Consider the following 22,058-nt stretch of genomic DNA (forward strand, 5'->3'; position numbering starts at 1 on the left):
TGTGTTTTGTTTTGTTTTGTTTTTTCCTATTCAGGGGTGAGTTTGTAGTTCATGTTTAAGGCTACTCTTTTATTTGGTTCTTTAAATGTTAGGGGCTTGAAGGAAATTATTAAAAGAAAAGCATTGTTTTTGTATTGCAAAGGGCATAATTCTAACTGTGTGTTTTTGCAAGAGACTCATTCTTCAGACACGGATGTGACTTTTTGGAGGAATCAATGGGGAGACAAGATGCTGTTCAGCCATGGTTCATCAAGATCGGGAGGAGTGGCGATGTGCTTCAATAACTTTCCGGGAGAAATTCTAACCCACCGGACGGATACAGAGGGACACTGGTTGACAGCTGTGGTTAAAGTAGAAGGTGTGTTTCTCATAATAACAAATGTGTATGGATACAACAATGATAAGCAGAATAGAGCAATGTTGGAAAATGTGTCGGAGGTTATACGAGAATTTAAAGTTCAATATCTCACTAATTATATTTTAGTAGGAGGAGACTGGAATTTAACACCTAATGAATGGCTAGATAGATGGCCTCCTAGGCTGAGTAAACCGCAATATAACAATATTATAAATGACTTTATGGCTAATAACAACTTATTCGATATTTGGAGAAACTTGAATCCAGATCTTAAATGTTTCACATGGTTCAAACCCAATGACACTTGTAAATCCAGACTTGACTATTGGATGGGGAGTGATGATATATTAGGACTTTCCTCAGGGGCTACTATATCAAATGCTCCTCTTTCAGATCACTGTTTCATTACTTTGCTTCTACAACCAGCTGTTAAAAAAACATATAATAGAAATTATTGGAAATTCAATGCTAAATTATTGGAAAATGAAGAATTTTGCCAAACAGTTCGGGAAATGATTAAAAATATTACAAATAATGACTCAATTTTGGGATATACTAATAAATGGGAATTCTGCAAGTACAAAATTAGAGATTTTAGTATTAAATTTAGTAAAGACCTAAATAAAAAAAGAAGAATTTATGAAAGTAATCTCCTACAAGAAATAAGTCAGTGTTGTAGTTCAAATGATATGACTTCTCAAGAAAATAAAAAGCGTTTGTTGGATTTCCAAAACAAATTAGACCAATTATATCTCAATCGTGCACAAGGTGCCTTTGTGAGATCTCGTGCGAAATGGATTGAAGCAGGAGAAAAAAACTCCTCATATTTCTTCAATCTAGAAAAAAATCGGCAGGGGAAAAATGTTATTTCTGGTCTGTTAATTGAAGGTATAGAATGTAACGAACCCAAACTAGTGGAGAAAGAAGTTTTTCAGTTTTACTCAAAACTGTATTCTTCTCATTTTTCAAAAACGGAATGTGACAATTTCTTTGATAATATCTCTCACCGGATTCCCAAAATTGATGAAACATATTATCAGCTCTGTGAATCGGAGTTTAAAATTGAGGAGTTGGACGCAGCTATTCAGAAAATGTCCTTAGATAAATCTCCTGGTTGTGATGGTCTGACAGTTAACTTCTTTAAATTTTTTTGGGAGGACATAAGACGCTTATTATTTAATGCATTATTAGAATGTATTAATAAAAAAGAATTAATGACAAGTATGAAACAAGGGCTTATTATACTTATTCCTAAACCAGGAAAAGATAAAAGGCTACTGGATAATCTAAGACCTATCACATTATTAAATACAGACTATAAAATCTTTTCGAGTTCTATAGCATCTAGACTGAAGTATGGAATTTCAGATTTAATTAGTGAAACACAATCAGGCTTTCTTAAAGATAGACTGATTCATAACAATATAAGACTGGTTTTAGATTTAATAGATTATAGTGAGCTAATTGATGGAAACAGTTTGATTTTTTTCTTAGATTTTTATAAAGCTTTTGATTCTGTTGAACATTCTTTTGTTTTACAAACACTTTCTCATTTTGGTTTTGGTGAAAAATTTATATGTGCTATTGGTATGTTGTATAATGACATAAATAGTTCTGTTTCCTTAGGTCATGGTACATGTAATAGATTTAGTTTAAAAAGAGGGATTAGACTAGAGGTGTGCAAAATTTCCGATTCTTAGATTATTCACGATTCGGCCGTGGAACAATCGAGAACGATTCACAAACGTCCAAATTCCGATTATATAAATATGCCAAGGGAAGCGAAACGAGCGAAAAGTACGCGGAACTGAAACGCAGTAGCGCGCGCGGTCTTCGGGACGCTTTTTGGGACGGACCGAGAGTACACATCCACAACTCACGCCTCGAGATTCAAAACAACAACAAGCATGGCTGAGCTGACCAACCCACCTCTTCGTGAGATCAGACCTGCTCCGAAAAGGCAAACAACTTCAGGCGGAAGTATCAGCTAGCTGGCTGCAGTGCGTCGGTTAGCGTTCTACAGGGCGCCGCGCAGTGATACGAACGAACGAACAGAAAAGTAGTGGCTGGCGGTAATGGCGTCTGACTTTATTCAGAAAAGAGTATTGTGGTGGAAATGTATCACGCTTTTGAAAACAAAAAGTTTTTAGAAGAAAAACGCTTTATTTCCGAGACCCCAGCCAGCTTGCTGGACTATTTTCTTTTTTATTTTCTTCTCGTCCAACGTCGAACCAGAACTGGTGTCACCGAACGCTGTCAGAAAGAAGTCAGTGCTGATCGCACACACGGGAGGTGAGGATCAAATTGAGATTCATGTTAAAAAAGCCGAACGATCCCATTAATGTTTACACGTTCATGTTTACACAAGTTAAAAAGCAGAAAAGCACTTGAGTTTTTTTTTTTTTTTGTACCTCTGAGAAACTTTAATGTTTACATGTTCATCTTTACACAACTTAAAAAGCAGGAAAGCACTTTTTTTTTTAGGCATTTGTATTGAAGTAGTAGTTCACATTGTCTTTCATTTATACCTCAATGCACTTTTGAGTGGATAAAAATAATATATTTTTGCTCAGTGCTATGTTTTATTCTGTTGAAGACTGAATATACTTAAAAGCTGTTGTTACAGAATGAGGACTTGAGTATTTTATTTACTGTTTTGAACTGTTAACTTGATACTGAAATAGTAGTTTATGTAGGCCTGAGAGGACTTTTGTACTATTTTTGTAACTAATGTACGAAACATTAAAAGCACAAAAATACATTGTTTTTTTTCTGCTGCCTGGGGGGGAAATCAATAATCGTTTTATAATCGAATCGTAGCCTCTGAATCGTAATCGCAATCGAATCGTGAGGTGCCCCAAGATTCCCACCTCTAGATTAGACAGGGATGTGGTAGTTCTCCCCTCTTGTTTATAATGGTTGCAGAGATGTTATCTATTTTAATTAAAAGTAGTGATATTATGGGAATCAACATATTGGGCAGACAAATAACAATAAGTCAACTAGCGGATGACACTACCCTGTTTTTGAAAGATGAAGGCCAAATTCCCATAGCTCTGCGTACGATTGATTATTTTTCAAAAGCCTCTGGTCTAAAACTAAATTTAAACAAATGTGAACTTTTTGCACTGAAAGAACAACCTCTGCAACTATTATATAACATTAAGGTTAAGTCAGAAGTGAAATACTTGGGGATTACTATAACAAAGGACAAAAAAATGTCTGAAAAGTTGAATATTTGTGACAATATTAACAAATGCAAAATAGTTTTGAATCGATGGTTGCAAAGAGATATCTCAATTTTTGGGAGAATATTGTTGACCAAGATGGATAGTCTTTCAAGATTAATATACCCAGCGTATTCCCTGTCTGTTCCACACAAATTGATTCGAGTAATTGATACCATGAATTTCAATTTCATCTGGAGAAATAAATGTCATTATATCAGCAAAAATGATATGATAAAAAATTACGAAGAGGGAGGAGGAAACGCCATAGATTTTGATACTATGAATGGTGTATTAAAACTTAAATGGCTGAAATCGTTGCTCAACAATACTTGCTCTATTTGGCATTACATACCTAACTTGATTTTTGATAAATTGGGAGGAATTCACTTTCTCTTAAAGTGTGATTTTGAGTTGAATAAATTACCGGTGAAGCTTTCTAACTTCCACCAGCAAGTGCTATTGTACTGGAAACTAGTCTTTAATCATAATTTTACACCACACAACAGTCCAATATGGAACAATCGTTACATAACCATAAATAGAAGATCTTTTTTTTGCGAAGACTGGTTTTCCAGAGGTATATGGGCGACTGCCCATCTTTTAAATAACGAAGGAAGTATTCTACAATATGATGTTTTTTGTGAGAAATTTCACATCCAATGTACCAAGAAAAAATACAATCAAATTGTGAAAGCTATACCATTATCTTTACTAACTATGACTCAACAAGATTTGTATTACTCAAACAGTACCCCCTATTTGAAAAATCTTTGTATAGAAGGTATTGATTTTTGTAATCCTAAATGCAATAACATAGTTTTAAGACAGTATTTACAAAAATGTAGTTGCCCGGTTCTTGTAAAAAGGAACTATATTCTAAAAGGTTTACAAAAGGAAGAAATTAAGAAAATCAGATGTAATTATCTATCTTTTCCAATCCCATTCAAGATGAAGGAAATTCAATTTAAAATTTTGAATAAAATTTACCCTACTAAGGAATATCTAAAATATAAATTCAAAATGGAAACTGGGATGTGTGTTTTCTGTGGAGTGGAAAATGAAGACTTGGATCATCTTTTTTTTTCTTGTAATGTGATTCAAAGGTTTTGGAAGGATTTTCAAGATTGGCTGCAACACAAGGGTATTCAATTTAATGGGCTGTCGATGAAAGAGATCCAATTTGGAATCAATATTCACGATAGGAAAGTTGACTTTGGTGTCAATGTCTTGCTTCTATTGAGTAAACACTTTATTCACAAATGTCGTTTTTTTAAAACAAATCCTAGTATGGCTCACTTGAAGAATGAGATCCTGCTCTTTGAAAAATCGTTAAGGTTTATGAAACAGAAAAATGCCCTTGCTTTTGAAGTTTTTCTGAATGACTTTGTCTTGATTTAAAAGATTTATGGGATCCTTTAATTTTGACAATTGGTAACACTGCCCCGTGTTCTTTTTCTTGTATTTTTCTTATTTTTTATTTATTTTTATTATTTATTTTTTTTTTCTTATTTTTTTTTTTAGTGTATATGTCTTGTAATGTGCTGTAATCGACTTGTGTGTAAAATTTTGTGGTGCTTAATTTGTTTGTATTGTATTTGATGTTGGTGATGTTGAAATTAAAAAAAAAAAAAAAAAAAAAAAAAAAAAATAGGACCATATTTGGATGCCAACGTGTTGTTGTTTTTTTAACCAATCTTTATTGTACAAATGTTTCAAAATACACATCTATATGAAAAATAAATATATACATGTGCGATACGTTACGAAAATGTTAACGCTGTAGAAATATATAGACAGACAGATAGATAGATAGATAGATAGATGGCCGACAGGAATAGGACCATATTTGGATTCCACAATGGTGGCTGCAGCTCGTCCGCCATTGTGGCATCTCCCTGGCACCGTTCCAAATATGGACCGGTCCACGATTTTTTTTTTTTTTTTTTTTTGTGTTAGGTGGTTTATTATTATTGAACACAGAATACAATGCAGTACAGCCAAGATGAGACAAGTAATGCACTCTGTTGAGCGAAGGCAACATGTCAAATGCAACAGCGACATCTTGTGACTTACACAGGAATGACATGCAATGACATTTATAAACAAATACCTGTATGTACGATATGAATGAGATACGTTTTCAAACAATTTATTGAACTCTGAAATTACAAATACTCAAGCAGGACATCATTGGTCACATTGTGCACACTAGAGAGAGAGAGAGAACCCATGATCTATCTATCTATCTATCTATCTATCTATCTATCTATCTATCTATCTATCTATCTATATATCTATCTATCTATCTATCTAATATATTTCAACATCATTAACCTTTTTCGTCACGTATCGCACATGTATATGTAGGGTAGTAACTGGAGGCTGCCACAGGGTGGCACCCTTTTACAATTTAATTTAATTTACAAGTAGCTTGTTTTCTTTTTGTCCCTCTGGAGACGCCGTAATTTTGACTGTGTTTGGGTGGGCGTCCATTTTGGGTCAGTTTCTTTTTGATTTGGAATAGGTGAGCATGTTTGTCTCGACCATCCATTTTATATCTTTGATTTAATAGATCATCCAGGGTTTTTGTTCAATTATTCTTGTTGTTAATGTGTGTTAACTTGTTTATTTAGTGTGCAGGAGTGAGATTCGAAATATTAGTTACTTTAATTGCTGTGGTTTGTGTTGTGTGAGTGAGCGCTTCTTGCTTTGCTAAATTATACTGTGTATTACTTGGATTTCGCTGCGTAATTGTAATGACAGTTTCTTTTTGATTTGGAATAGGCGATTAAAGCGAAATCATCTCAGCCACATTCCGATACCTGTGCTGTCTCTCTCCGCACCACAACACATCCCCAATATCACAACGCAGACTTCGCCAGTGCGCAGGGGCCGGTGCAGCACTTCATGGGTTACATATATATTTGTTTTTCATATAGATGTGTATGTTTAAAACATTTGTACAATAAAGATTGATTTAAAAAAAAACAAAAAAAAAACAAAACACTTTGACATCCAAATATGGTCCTATTCCTGTCGGCCATTGTGGCATCTGGAGATGCCACAACGGCGGCTGCGGCTCGTCCGCTGGGCCACTGATCTGTATGTAATACTGGATAGCTGACAGCTCTGTGGCTTCAACGGCTTGCGCCGGCGTGAACGGTTTATCGGCTATCCAGTATTATATGCAGCTCAGTATATTGAGCCGTGTCACAATGGCGGATTGGCATCTCCCTGGCACCGTTCCAAAAATGGACCGGTCCACGGAAGTGATTGCTAATGATGGAGTGCAATACCTTAATTCAACTTAATTTCCAGAGCACTTAAATAACACTTAAATAAATAATAATAATTAAAAAACAAAAAAAACATCGAAAATAAGGAAGTGAAGTGTTTAGCAAAGTGACTAAACAAAACAAACACACACAAAAAGCCTCGTAATCCATTTATAAATGCATACAATGAGTAATGGCAGCGGCACCAAGTCGAACGGAGTCGCGACATGTCCGCGAGAGAAAGAGGAAAGGCAACGGCAGCACCGACGCCGCGACATAAGCGGAAGTGACGTACGTGATGCCGCGCTGGTGCCGCGGCATAAGCGGAAGTGACGTCACCGAAGCCACGACAGCTGCCGCTGCCGCTAAATGCGCTAGCCCTTTCTCTTGCAGAAGCCGGTGATGTACATCTCGGTATTTCCCATGGCTATCGAGTCCTCTCGGTGCACTTGTATGTCCCTGGCCGGCGTTGGTACTGCGCGCGAGCCAAAAAGAATAACTCCCGTGACGATCCAATGCATGGATTCAAACGACACAGGTATGGTCTACAGCCAAGTCAATGTACACAACTAGCATGAGCAGCAGATAGGAGAACTGAGACGTGCCCGCAATTACGTCATCAAACTCAAAATGAACGACAGCCCAAAAAACAAAACAAACAGTAGTGATTCCGTGGTCATCATCGTGTCTCAGATTAAAAAAACAAAAAAGATATCATACATTAACCAAAAATGAATATGATGGCAAAGAAAAACAAAAATTGTTGATAAAAAGGTTAGGGCACTTTTGGAAATATTTTTGGATATATTAAGTTGTTAAAATGGGTTTGATAGATTTATTGTTCCATAAGGTGGCTTCATATTTCTTTTGGCTGGACGGTAGGTTTATTTCATGTCTTAAATTTATGTTTCTGAAATACTTCATAATGTGGACATATTCTGTTTAATTGTGTTGGTGTCTTTTTAAAGGTTAAATATTTATATTTAACATTGAATTATCAGCCTTTTGTTTTCCTGATCCTTATTTTGAATTTAAAAAAACAAACAAAAAACAATTATAACTGTTAATAACAACTAACAAATATTTAAACTGATACATTTTCAGTCATATCGCCCAGCCCTTTGTTCCGGTCCATTTAAATAATTGATTCAATATATAAAAATATAGAAGACGTTGTTGTTCTTTTTTAACACATTTGTAGATACTGTAAAAATTTGTGGTGTTTTAAGATTAATGTTTACAAGCAACAAATGTCACTATAAGTTTTGAATATTGAAATGAATCGTATCGAATCGAAAATTGTATCGTTACCAAACTTAATTGAACCGTATCGAACCGTTCTGTTCTGAAAGATAATCGTTTTTCAATCGAATCGCAACTTGTGTATCGAGATACATATCGAATCGGCCTCATGTCAGAGATTCCCACCCCTAATTTTCAGACAACACATGAAATTTAATCACAACCCAAAAAAAAAAAAATGTCCTCATTAATTTTAAAAGAGCATAGCGGAATATTAGACCCCCACCGCCAAACACACGCAAGCACATTTCCCAAAGCTTTAAAAAATAAAAAATAAAAATAAAAAATACATACCTGGAAAATAACTGCTATTTTGTCGGCCGTCATGTCTTCTTGCTGCAAAGTTACCCTCTTAAGAGCACATAAACATCCATTTTTTCAGCACTTCTGAAGACAGCGTGTTTTCTTTGGCAAGTTAACCGTCCCTCCCACGCGTCATATGAACTCTTTCTTTCGGTTTACTGTTTCCGGGTCACGCAACTTGCGTGAAACCAAATAACCAAAGTGGGAAAAACAGTCTAAATCGCCCGTTATCCGTTTTCTCCATTTTCCATTTGTGCACAAAATCGGAAAATGGAAAACGAGTCGTTATCCGTTTTTTCCATTTTCATTTTGGAACGAATATTGAGAAAACAAGTCGTTTTTTCGTTTTTCCACTTCCCGTTCAGTTTGGAAAAACGATTGAACGAATCATACACGGATTCGACTCATTTTCCATTTTCCGATTTCGTGCACAAATGAAAAATGGAGAAAACAGATAACGGGCGATTTGGACTGTTTTTCCCACTTTGGTTATTTGGTTTCACGCAAGTTGCGTGACCTGGAAGCGACTGTTTGGTTGCGTAACACATTGATTTGCCAACACATATTTTATTTACTTATAATTGACTTAGACCATTTGTAGACCTTTTTTAGACGTTTAAAAGACGTCTAAACAGACATCTAAAAATCTTTCACTTTGAGACCATTTGTAGACTTTTTTTTTTTTTAACCTAGACGTCTAAGGACCATTTAGACATCTGTAGTTGTATGTATGTATGTATGTATGTATGTATGTATGTATGTATATAGTTATGCGAAATGGCCACTGGGTGGCAGTTGTGTGCCGTCAGCCTGGGGTGAGCAGTTAATTAAGTTTGAACGGTTTCACCTGCTCAGGTGACACAGTCTGCTTCACTGTCGTTTGACATATCAATTATAAATATACACCAAGTTCGATAAGATTTCTGCATATTCTTTTATTGTCAAAATTCTGACAAGTGCAAAATATCTGAATTGAATGCCACGCTAATGTGTAGCATGGAGTGCAGTGTTGCAAAAAGTGCTTTTAAGATACACGTTAACATTCAATAAAACTCACTGTAGCCTTGACAGCCCCCTCTGAACCTAATTCTCAAAAGGTCAGTGAAGAAGTACAGCTTACTCAAGTTCTTGAAACGCGCTTTTAAAATAGCAGCTATGAACGAATACTGAAATCCAGTCTTCCAAGTTAAACTGAGAGGCCATCATACCTGCCCCATCTCTACTTCTCGACATTTAACAACTAGAACATAAACAATGAAAGAAAAATACACTGCTCTTATGAACCTTACAAACAAACAGTTATTGCTACTTTGAGACAGAGCAAACATTAATAGTGGAACAACTTGTGCAGTGGTGCCAGTGCCTCACAGAGACCAGCCACTTCAAGAATGCTGCCCTCTACATCTGCAGCCCGACAATTGAGGCAGTGACTGCTACTTTTCATCCACTCCAAGATGTAGGTTTTACACCCGATTAGGCTTCTGCAGCAGGTTGAAAACATTGGCTTGTCTAAAGGACCTGTAAGTTTAAAAAAAAAAATGTATTTCATTTATTTTGATTTGTGTTAGATGACGATTAAGCAGTAAGGGTTCATGAATTCATCTAACAATTCACAGTAGTTGGGATAAATAAGAATCTCAACATACAGAGCGGTGTTGTGCCTTTTTTCTCACATTCCAACAGATCCATAGTTTAACAGTACCAACCTTTGCAGACAAGACAGCAGAAGGCTGCTTTCAAAGAAGCTACTTCAGCCTCAGACAGAGACAGGGTTGTTTTCAGGGTTGAATGTGCGTATCCAGTTAGTTCCTTGATGATGCTCATTACATCTTTCAGTCCCTGGGCTGCCTCGATAACCTCTTCAATGTCTGTTGTGATCTCTTGTTCTCTTCGACTGAAAAACATTTTATATTAACTCTAACATTTGTTAAGATTGTAATTATTTGATAATCAATGAAAATATTTTTCATTTTCTTACAGATGTTGCCTAAAACAAGCCATATAAAAAGGGTGCGGAACAAAAATATGAATTGAACAATGAAGTTCCAATCTTCACTTACGTCACCCTCCTCCTTTTGTTAACCTGGACCAGATCCATCTGCTCTTTGAACACTGCAAAGATCTTCCTTGAATTTTGCTTCCAGTATGCTGACCCTGCAAAACAAATTAAAAAGGAAATTGTGGTTTTATCTTTCAAAGTATTTTGTGTCTTTTTGATGAGTTATATCATAGGTGTGGGTTAAACATTGCAAACAAGGCACTAAAACGGATTAGTAATAATACTGTCAAAAAAAAATAAAATGATATGATCAGACTTACCCCTGGTTCCTTCAGAGTCTATAATTTCATTGCCTTGATTATCAGTCAAAATAATTGACTCCTGTTCTCCCAGGGCCTCTTGGACCTTACTGATAACTGTTGCCTCACAAGCCTCAAACTCCGTGAAGAGCACAGTAATCATCTTCTTGGTCTCCAGCTTGCCACTTAAGACTTCAGCAAGGAAGACATTCCTAAACATTGATAGGGATATACTTTCATTAATACAGAATTTAATAGTATATTAAAGTTTGCTTTAATTTATTGCTGTTTTTTTTTGTACAAGAATTAGTATATCAAGTGGTGGTCATTATTCCGACTAACATTGTATATCCTTATTTTGTTAGGAATATCCATTTTGGATGTTTTATTTTCATTACATGAATATCAAAACTAATCACTTTCCTCCACATCATCATGCTGAGGTATCTCCTAAGTGCCCCAAAATTTCACTTAATTGGATGGTGTGACATATTTTTGGCTTTATTGAAAATCACCACTTCTGTGATTTTGTTAGACTTCATTTATTGGAGTCATTTTGATTATATTTTGAATGATTATGTTTTGTTATGTATGAAGAGAGGGGCGGAGCTGTCAACTGATCACTACCTGGTGGTGTGTTGGCTCCGATGGTGGGGGAAGATGCCGGTCCGACCTGGCAGACCCAAAAGTATTGTGAGGGTTTGCTGGGAACGTCTGGCGGAATCCCCTGTCAGAAAGAGTTTCAACGCCCACCTCCGGCAGAACTTCTCCCTTGTCTCGGGGGAGGCGGGGGACATTGAGTCTGAATGGGCTATGTTCCGCGCCTCCATTGTTGAGGCGGCCGATCGGAGCTGTGGCCGTAAGGTGGTCGGTGCCTGTCGCGGCGGCAATCCTCGAACCTGCTGGTGAACACCAGCGGTAAGGGATGCCGTCAAGCTGAAGAAGGAGTCCTATCGGGCCTTTTTGGCCTGTGGGACTCTGGAGGCAGCTGACAGGTACCGGCTGGCCAAGCAGAATGCGGCTTTGGCGGTTGCTGAGGCAAAAACTCGGACATGGGAGGAGTTCGGTGAGGCCATGGAAAACGACTTCCGCACGGCTTCGAGGAAATTCTGGTCCACCATCCGGCGTCTCAGGAGAGGAAAGCAGTGCACCATTAACACTATATTGTGTATAGTGGTGATGGGGTGCTGCTGACCTCGACTCGGGACATCCATGAATCGGTGGGGAGAATACTTCGAAGACCTCCTCAATTCCACCGACACATCTTCCTTTGAGGAAGCAGAGTCTGGGGTCTCTGAGGTGGGCTCTCCTATCTCTGGGGTCGAAGTCACTGAGGTGGTTGGAAAGCTCCTCGGTGGCAGGGCCCCGGGGGTGGATGAGATCCGCCCGGAGTTCCTAAAGACTCCGGATGTTGTGGGGCTGTCATGGTTGACACGCCTCTACAACATCGCGTGGACATCGGGGACAGTGCCTCTGGATTGGCAGACTGGGGTGGTGGTCCCCCTTTTTAAGAAGGGGGACCGGAGGGTGTGTTCCAACTACAGAGGGATCACACTCTTCAGCCTCCCTGGTAAGGTCTATTCAGGGGTGCTGGAGAGGAGGGTCCGTCGGGAAGTCGAATCTCGGATCCAGGAGGAGCAGTGTGGTTTTCGTCCTGGCCGTGGAACAGTGGACCAGCTCTACACCCTCAGCAGGATCCTTGAGGGTGCGTGGGAGTTTGCCCAACCAGTCCACATGTGTTTTGTGGATTTGGAGAAGGTGTTCGACCGTGTCCCTCGGGGAGTCCTGTGGGGGGTGCTTCGGGAGTACGGGGTACCGGGCCCCCTGATACGGGCTGTTCGGTCCCTGTACGACCGTTGTCAGAGTTTGGTCCGCATTGCCGGCAGTAAGTCGGATTCGTTTCCAGTGAGGGTTGGACTCCGCCAAGGTTGCCCTTTGTCACCGATTCTGTTCATAACTTTTATGGACAAAATTTCTAGGCGCAGCCGAGGCGTTGAGGGGGTCCGGTTTGGTGGCCTCAGCATCGCATCTCTGCTCTTTGCAGATGATGTGGTGCTGTTGGCTTCATCCAGCTGTGATCTCCAACTCTCGCTGGAGCGGTTCGCAGCCGATTGTGAAGCGGTTGGAATGAAGATCAGCACCTCCAAATCCGAGACCATGGTCCTCAGTCGGAAAAGGGTGGCGTGTCTTCTCCGGGTCGGGGATGAGATCCTGCCCCAAGTGGAGGAGTTCAAGTATCTTGGGTTCTTGTTCACGAGTGAGGGTAGGATGGAGCGAGAGATTGACAGGTGGATCGGTGCAGCGTCTGCAGTGATGTGGACTCTGTATCGGTCCGTCGTGGTGAAGAAAGAGCTGAGCCAAAAGGCGAAGCTCTCGATTTACCGGTCGATCTACGTTCCAACCCTCACCTATGGTCACGAGCTGTGGGTCGTGACCGAAAGAACAAGATCCCGGATACAAGCGGCCGAAATGAGTTTCCGCCCTAGGGTGTCCGGGCTCTCCCTTAGAGATAGGGTGAGAAGCTCGGTCATCCGGGGGGGACTCAGAGTCGAGCCGCTGCTCCTCCGCATTGAGAGGAGCCAGCTGAGGTGGCTCGGGCATCTGGTTCGGATGCCTCCTGGACGCCTCCCTGGGAAGGTGTTCCGGGCATGTCCCACCGGCGGGAGGCCCCGGGGATGACCCAGGACACGCTGGAGAGACTATGTCTCTCGGCTGGCCTGGGAACGCCTTGGAATCCCGCCGGTGGAGCTGGTTGAAGTGGCTGGGGAGAGGGAAGTCTGGGTTTCCCTCCTAAAGCTGCTGCCTCTGACCTCGGATAAGCGGAAGAAGATGGATGGATGGATGGATGGATGGATGGATGGATGGTGTGACATATTTTTGTCTTTATTGAAAATCACCACTTCTGTGATTTTGTTAGACTTCATTTATTGTAGTAATTTTGATTATATTTTGAATGATTGTTTTAATATACATACAGTAATAATTACCACTTAGTTTAATTACTTAATGTTGCTGTGTTGTGAGTGAAGAAGGTATAGGTAAACATGCAGGATAGAGGTATTGTATATCAGCAAATGTTACACGCATCTACATACAGTATAAAGTAGAACAAGAAAATACTGTACATAAAATGTGAAAAAAAAATGACGTATATAATTTTAGTTATCTATGTAGATTCATGCCCCATCCCTGAAAAAAGCCACCTAGTTTGGCCCAAATCTGCTCTGACACATTTTCCTTTCTTCTGACCTAGCAGATATATGTAGGGGTTTTCCGATCACGTGTGCTCTGGCTGGCCTTGAAGGCATCCTGTGAGATAGGGGTTTTCCGAACACGTGAGCAACACGTGCTACATGTGAGTGAGTGAGCCAAAACACCAGCTGCAGCCCATAAAAATGTCTTGTCCGCAAGATTTATGAGCAGGAAGGTACACATGAGCTTGCGTAACCATGAAGTTCATGCAGAGGTCAGCTTTAAATTAGGCCAAAGGTGGCGAGCCTAAGTTTACGTGGAGTAACAGTGCCCCCAATGGTCACAAAATAGCACTGCACCCAGTACTGCATTTTGTAGTTGTCCAATACCGTTAGCTGCCTTAAGATGTTACGCCCAAGGAAAATGTTTGGGGGTGGACTCTAGTCAGGCTTTATAAACCAGTGCATCCCGTTGTCTGATGGATTTCTAATCCCTTCTGGCCAGAATATATGTCTTGTTTTGTATGTCTGTGTCAAATAAATCTTTTTGTCTGCAGCTTGAATCTCGGCCCGGCACTCTGTTACTTTTTTCCTTCTAGATGCTGAATTGTTGAACTTCTCCTTTAAAGCGAATACAGGCGAAGACTCTCCTTCCAACACCCGGGATGCATAATATACGATCACTCTTGGAGAGGGCAATCGGAGCCGCCCGCGTCCCCCCCCCTTCCCGACATATCTCCCCTGAGCGTCGGCCCGGCGGGAGGGTGAAGACGGCCTCCGCCGGGACGTAAATCTCGGTCCGGCCGTCTGCCTCTCGTCCGGGCCGACGAAACAACAATAACAGTTTAGCAAAAATATTTTTTTCAATACTTCACAAAAGTTTTGGTTGGGGTACTCCTCGGCATTGGGCAGCTGGTGCTTGAAGCTGTGCTTGTTTTTTTTTCTTGTTTTTTTCGAAATGTACGTACTACAAATGTAACTTTTGTAATGACAAAGTATGGAAAGTAGAGTAAACCTATTAAATTTAAATTTAAATTGTCATACTTGTAACGATTATCGGCCGGTTGTAACTTTTTGCAACCTCAGTTCCAAAGGAATTCCACTCCTATGGCCTGGACAGGCCACCGTGGGGGTGGGGAGGACAAGAACATCCCCCACAAACAGCCACACATGTTCTGACTGACACGCGCACACGCACACACATACACACACACACACGTCAGAACAGTAAAAGCCTTCTTAGAAACTTGACTTTCTTATTTTGCAACAGAACAATGAATTATGAAATGTTATGTTTGCCATTTGTGAAATGTTGACTCCATGAAATGTCATGAAAATGTTCCATTGCAGTGGCAGATTCTCCACTAAACTTTCATGTGTATGCACGTTTTAACAATGTGAGCTCGGTAACATTTCATTTGAGGTATTCAATTGTACGTGTTGCATTGATTGAATTCTGACCTTAGAATTTCAACAAACATGGGATCCAGATTCAATCTGATTAGTCTCAACCAAAACCCTCTCTAAGCTGGTAACTTTCCACTGTGGTCTCACCGGCCCCCTGGTGTGGAGGCCGCCGCCCTCCCAATTTAAAAGCACGCTCCCTGCTTGCTGCTCTCTCTCTTCTTCGCTGCTCTTTGGCTCCCGCTCTCTTCACTGCTCCTTGGCTCCTCTTGGCTCTTTCCTGGTCTCCATCGGCGCGGCTGCCAGACAAAGGGCTAGCCCAGCTAGCTTAACCTCCAGCACACGGCAATGCACAGAAGCCATCGCGTGTAGCGACAGCCGCAGCGAAACACGCTGCTTTTAGTCCCTGCAAAGGCTCAACGGATGGTGCTTTTCCCAAGCACCCTGAGGCCTCCACCAAGAGGGCCTCTCCCCAGCCAGCAGGTTGACCCCGTGACGCTCAGTTGGCCAGCCGGACGACCTGTCTCTCCCTCTCCTGAACTGAACCTTCTCCATTCTATCTTCAAACGGGCTTGGCGAGTCTCCATCCAGGGTCCTGCTTCTCAGATCAACCCCATCTGTAAGTGCAACTTTGCAGGCCTTCGCCCTAGTACAAATTGGTGCAAACTAGGTTGATTGTGGGTCCCATGTTGGTTGATTCAAGAAATCCATCACCTTGGTTAAGACCGTTTCTCTTTTCTTCTTTTCTTCCCCTTTGATTATTTTTATTATTTTAGTTCTCGTTTCATTTCCTATCATAGTAGTTAGTTTTGCTTCTTTAAATTCTAAGTAGATTATCCCACCTAGGTTAGAGAATAAACGTGCACAAAACTCAACCCCTGGTTTACTGTGTGTGTGTTTCATCAATTTATAGTGACCTCTAAGCTGAACAAAGAACTCACAAAATTGTAGTAAGGGCACAACCTTAATTTTAATGACTGATTCAACGAGGTTCTCATCTGTTATCCTGATAAAATGATCAAAAAAGAGATGTGGTGCTCCGCAGGCAAGCTCAACTTAATTTAAATATTAAGTTTGAGTCTCCTTCAATTAATGAGCCAATTGATTATCAATTTAATAATTAACAATTATTGATTTAATAATTAATTGGACCGATTTCCCTTACATACTATATATGACAATGCTTTTTGGACTGCATGAGGAAAATAGTATAAATTTCATACCATACATCATCATTTGTGTATTTTAATCCTCATACAACTGTCTTAAAACTTATGAAGCATCCTTTGGTTTGATTAGCCTCATACTTTTTTTCAGTGACCTTTTTGCCAACATGAGTCATGAAATTCACATATAGTTATTTATTTGTAATGGTATCACAGGGTGCGGCACGGTGATCGAGTGGTTAGCATGTCCGCCTCCCAGTTCTGAGGACTCCGGTTCGAGTCCAGGCTCTGGCCTTCCTGGGTGGAGTTTGCATTTTCTCCCTGTGCCCGCGTGGGTCTTCTCCGGGTACTCCGGTCTCCTCCCACATTCCAAAGACATGCATGGCAGGTTAATTGGGCGCTCCAAATTGTCCTTAGGTGTGCTTGTGAGTGTGGATGGTTGTTCGTCTCTGTGTGCCCTGCGATTGGCTGGCAACCAGTCCAGGGTGTTCCCCGCCTTCTGCCCAGAGCCAGCTGAGATAGGCGCCAGCACCCCCCGTGACCCTTGTGAGGAATAAGCGGTCAAGAAAATGGATTTGCACATTTACAGGGGGCATACTTTTGCCCACTTCTCCTACACGTTTCATCCGACTGAGTTAAGACTTGACCTGGACTATGTCAAGACCTGAGCTAACGACAGAGGGAAAAATCTTGACTTTTCGAAATACTATATGATGAGGGCGGGGCAACAAAATTTGTGTTTCGCACTGAAAAAGGATATGCTTAATAACTCCCCGGTACATGCTCAAAAAAATCCCAAACTTGACATGTATGTTTAGCGTCATGGCCTGAAGCTATCTCTATGACAACATTCAGTTATATATGCAGCGCCACCTAGCCCTTGAGGCATGAAAAAAAAATACCCCACTTACGGTAGTTTTACAAAAATTGTAAACACGTTTCGCAATGAAAAAGGATATGCTTGATAAGGCCCCGGTACATGCTCCAAAAAATCCCAAACTTGACATGTATGTTTATCGTCAAGGCCTGAAGGTATCTCTATGAAAACATGCAGTTATATATGCAGTGCCACCTAGCCCTTGAGGCAGAAATAAAAAAAAATACCCCACTTACGGTATTTTTACAAAAATTGTAAACTCATTCTCAGTGTGATAACTAAGTCATTTATGAATATTCTTTTACTTTCCACCACTCAAAATGTTCACTGGCATCAGACCTATCCAAACATGTATTTTTTATTAAGTTTTATTTATTTTTGAGAGCCTCTATGGATGTTAAAAGCAGTATCGTGAATGAAGGATATGCTTAATAACTCCCCGGTACATGGTTAAAAAAAATCCCATACTTGACATGTATATTTATAGTCAAGGCCTGATGGTATCTCTATGACAAAATTCAGTTATAAATACAGCGCCACCAAGTCCTTGAGGCATAAAACAAAACAAAAAAAACAAAACACTTACGGTATTTTGTACAAAATTTGTGAACTCATTGTAATTATTATAACTAAGTCATATATGAATATTCTTTTAATTTCCACTACTCAAGATGTTCACTGGTATCAGACCGATCCAAACATATGTACTTTTTTATTTTGTTTTATTTATTTTTGATAGCCTCTATGGACAATAAAAGCAACATCGTGCAATGAGTACGAGCGATGATGGGTGTATATACTTTTGCAAAAAATACCAATCAGGGCAACTCATTCCCTAAAAATAAAAAAGGACGCTAATTTTTGCAGATCTTGACAATCACCAAAACACATTGAGCTTGACACACACATCACACCTGGCAAAAAAAATTCACATGTAAAGGTTTATCATGCCATGTTCAAAGAAATTTAGCTCCTAATGTGCCAGTACCCCAATGTGAGAGTACCCCAACGTGCAAGTACCCCAACGTGGCCCGGGCTGCGAGAGCCCTTTATAGCTGCTTGCAGCTCTAGTTAGGGCCCCAGCAGCGACCGCTGCGAGGTCCCCTTTGTTTTTGTAAAAATTATTATTATTATTATTATTAGGGCCCGAGCAGCGACCGCTGCGAGGTCCCTATTGTTTTTGTAAAAATTCTTCTTCTTCTTCTTCTTCTTCTTTATTCTCCGCAAACGATCACATTTTTGAGGACCTAAACATTTACGAAAACTCACCGAAATTTGCACACTCTTCGGGCCCGGCGAAAAATTTGATATTCTGATGTCATTACAACGAGACTCTATAGCGCCCCCTAGCATAAAAAAATAAAAACCAATCCCGGCACGTCTGACCTAGAGCTACGAAATTTGGCAGGCACTTGTAGCACCCCGGGACGCACAAAAAGTCAATTGGGACCATGTAGCAAAAATTTACAGGAAGTGAGTTATGAATTTTTGAATGTCCAATTTTGGCCCATTTTTGCACATTCACTGTGGTCATACTTTTCCCCCCCTTGCAAACAGTTTTAATCCCATTGACTTCAAACTCGGCATGTATCATCTCAAGACCTGAGACAACAACTGGGCAAAATATCTTGACTTTTCGGAATACTATATGACGGGGGCGGGGCATCAAATATTGGCTTTAAAATTTCATTTGTTCAGAAAGACAAAATGCTTAATAACTCCCATGTACAAGCTCCAAAAAATCTCAAACTTCTCATGCAACTTAATAGTCACGGCCTGAAAACATCTATATAATAAAATTCTGTTATACATTTAGCGCCACCTAGTGGTGACAATAAATGTCATACTTTACGTTTTTAGCTACTGTGCCTAGCTCGTTGAAGGGATCCAGTTGAAAACTGGTCAGAAAAGCCTTAAGAAGTTGATCATGCCCCCCACTGAATATTGTAACTTTTCGCCAAAGGGCGTGGCCGTTACGGTGCCGCAAAGTCTGAAGATTTTTCGTAACAATAAAAGTTGCTTTAACTTGACCCAGATGATCCTATCTCCTCAAAATTTCACACATTTGATGAGAGTCCAGCCCTTAAGACATCTACGAACTAATATTTCATCTTACTTATAGCGCCACCTAGTGGCAATTTTTTTTCTTACGAATTTTCTTCAACATTTCTCTCCAAACACGTTAACTGGACCTACCTCATATTTGCTCAGAAGAGGGTTTCGGCCTTCATGATGTCACAACACGAAGTTTGTGAGTTTTCGCGAAACGCTGTGGGCGTGGCGAAGCACTGTTCGCCAAGAAAACAACGGCGATTTTGAGGGTCTAAACATGCACAGAAACTCATGAAACTTGGCACACACATCTGGCCTGGTAAAATTAGTAATATTTTATCATGTATTGTGCTATTTTTACAAAAATGACTCAATAGCGCCCCCTAGAAATTTTTAACGAAGCAGCCCCGGTTGTACGTTTAAACAAGATCTTTGGAAATTTTTAGGTGTATGAGGGAGCCCAAGACGTACAAAAAAGGACCTGTATACTAAAATGAACAGGAAGTGAGCTACGAATTTTTTAATGTCCCATTTTTTACGATTTTTGCACATTTACAGGGGGCATACTTTTGCCCACTTCTCCTACACGTTTCATCCGACTGACTTCAGACTTGACCTGGACCATGTCAAGACCTGAGCCATCGACAGGCGGAAAAATCTTGACTTTTCGGAATACTATATGATGAGGGCGGGGCATCAAAATTTGTGTTTCGCAATGAAAAAGGATATACTTAATAACTCCCCGGTACATGCTCCAAAAAATCCCAAACTTGAAATGTATGTTTATAGTCAAGGCCTGAAGGTATCTCTATCACAATATTCAGTTATATATGCAACGCCACCTAGCCCTTGAGGCGTGAAAAAAAAATACCCCACTTACTGTATTTTTACAAAAATTGTAAACTCATTCTAAGTGTGATAAATAAGTCATTTATGAATATTCTTTTAGTTTCCACCACTCAAAATGTTCACTGGCATCAGACCTATCCAAACATGCATTCTTTTTTATTTAATTTGATTTAATTTTGTGAGCCTCTATGGACAATAAAAGCAACATTGTGCAATAAGTACGAGCGATGATGGGTACATATATTTTTCCAAAAAATACCAAGCAGCAAACTTATTGCCTAAAAATAAAAATGGGTGCTAATTTTTGAAGCTCTTAACGTTCACCAAAACCCATTGAGCTTGAAACATTCATCACACCTGGCAAAGAAAATCCACATGTAAAGGTTTATCATGCCATTTTCAAAGAAATTCTGCTTCCAATGTGACAGTACCCCAACGTGCCAGTCCCCCAACGTGCAAGTACCCCAACGTGGCACGGACTGCGAGGGCCCTTTATAGCTGCTCGCAGCTCTAGTTAGGGCCCGAGCAGCGACCGCTGCGAGGTCCCTACTGTTTTTGTAAAAATTATTATTATTATTAGGGCCCGAGCAGCGACCGCTGCGAGGTCCCTATTGTTTTTGTAAAAATTATTATTATTATTGTTAGGGCCCGAGCAGCGACCGCTGCGAGGTCCCTATTGTTTTTCGTTCGAATTATTATTATTATTATTATTATTATTATTATTATTATAATTATTATTATTATTATTATTATTATTATTATTATCATTATTATTCTCCGTAAACGTTCGCGATTTTGGGTACCTAAACATTTACGAAAACTCACCAAACTTTGCACACTCCTCAGGCCCGGCGAAAAATTTGATATTATGAAGTCGTCATAACAACGCGACTCTATAGCGCCCCCTAGCGTAGAAAAATAAAAACCAAGCCCGGCATGTTTGAGCTAGAGCAACGAAAATTGGCAGGCACTTGTAGCACCCCGAGACACACAAAAAGTCAATTGGGACCATGTAGCTAAAATGTACAGGAAGTGAGCTATGAATTTTTTAATGTCCAATTTTGGCCCATTTTGGCACATTCACTGTGGTCATACTTTTTCCCCCTTTGCAAATATTTTTCAGCCAGTTGACTTCAAACTTGCCATGTATCATCTCAAGACCTGAGACAACAACTGGGCAAAAAATCTTGCCTTTTCGAAATACTATATGACGGGGGCTGGGCATCAAATATTACCTTTAAAATTTCATTTGTCCAGAAAGAGCAAATGCTTCGTAACTCCCATGCAACTTAATAGTCACGGCCTGAAAACATCTATGTGATAAAATTCAGTTATCCATGTAGCGCCACCTAGTGGTAACAATAAATGTCATACTTTACGTTTTTAGCTACTGCGCTGAGCTCGTTGAAGGGATCCAGTTGAAAATTGGTCAGACAAGCCTTAAGATGTTGATCATGCCCTACACCGAATATTGTAACTTTTCGCCAAAGGGCGTGGCCGCTACGGTGCTGCAAAGTCTGGTAATTTTTTGTGGCAATAAAAGCTGCTTTAACTTGACCCAGATGATCCTATCTTCTCAAAATTTCACACATTTGATGAGAGTCCAGCCCTTAAGACATCTAGGTACTTATATTTCATCTTACTGATAGCGCCACCTACTGGCAATTTTTTTTCTTACGATTTTTCTTCAATGTTTTTCTCCAACCCCATTAACTGCACCTACCTCATATTTGCTCAGATGAGGGTTTCGGTC

General features: G+C 40.0%; 1 protein-coding gene across 1 annotated transcript; it reads right to left on the reverse strand.

The window, feature by feature from the left end:
• Positions 1-9,477: 9,477 nt before the first annotated feature.
• Positions 9,478-10,646, reverse strand: LOC144021181 (uncharacterized). The gene is made up of 3 exons (XM_077525271.1): positions 10,529-10,646; positions 10,175-10,362; positions 9,478-9,986 (listed from the first exon to the last, which is right to left on the reverse strand). Exons 1-3 carry the CDS (start codon positions 10,564-10,566, stop codon positions 9,796-9,798), a joined length of 417 nt encoding a protein of 138 aa, XP_077381397.1. The 5' UTR covers positions 10,567-10,646; the 3' UTR covers positions 9,478-9,795.
• Between the last annotated feature and the right edge of the window lie 11,412 nt (positions 10,647-22,058).

Source organism: Festucalex cinctus, chromosome 6 (assembly GCF_051991245.1).
Source record: "Festucalex cinctus isolate MCC-2025b chromosome 6, RoL_Fcin_1.0, whole genome shotgun sequence".
Taxonomy (NCBI): domain Eukaryota; kingdom Metazoa; phylum Chordata; class Actinopteri; order Syngnathiformes; family Syngnathidae; genus Festucalex; species Festucalex cinctus.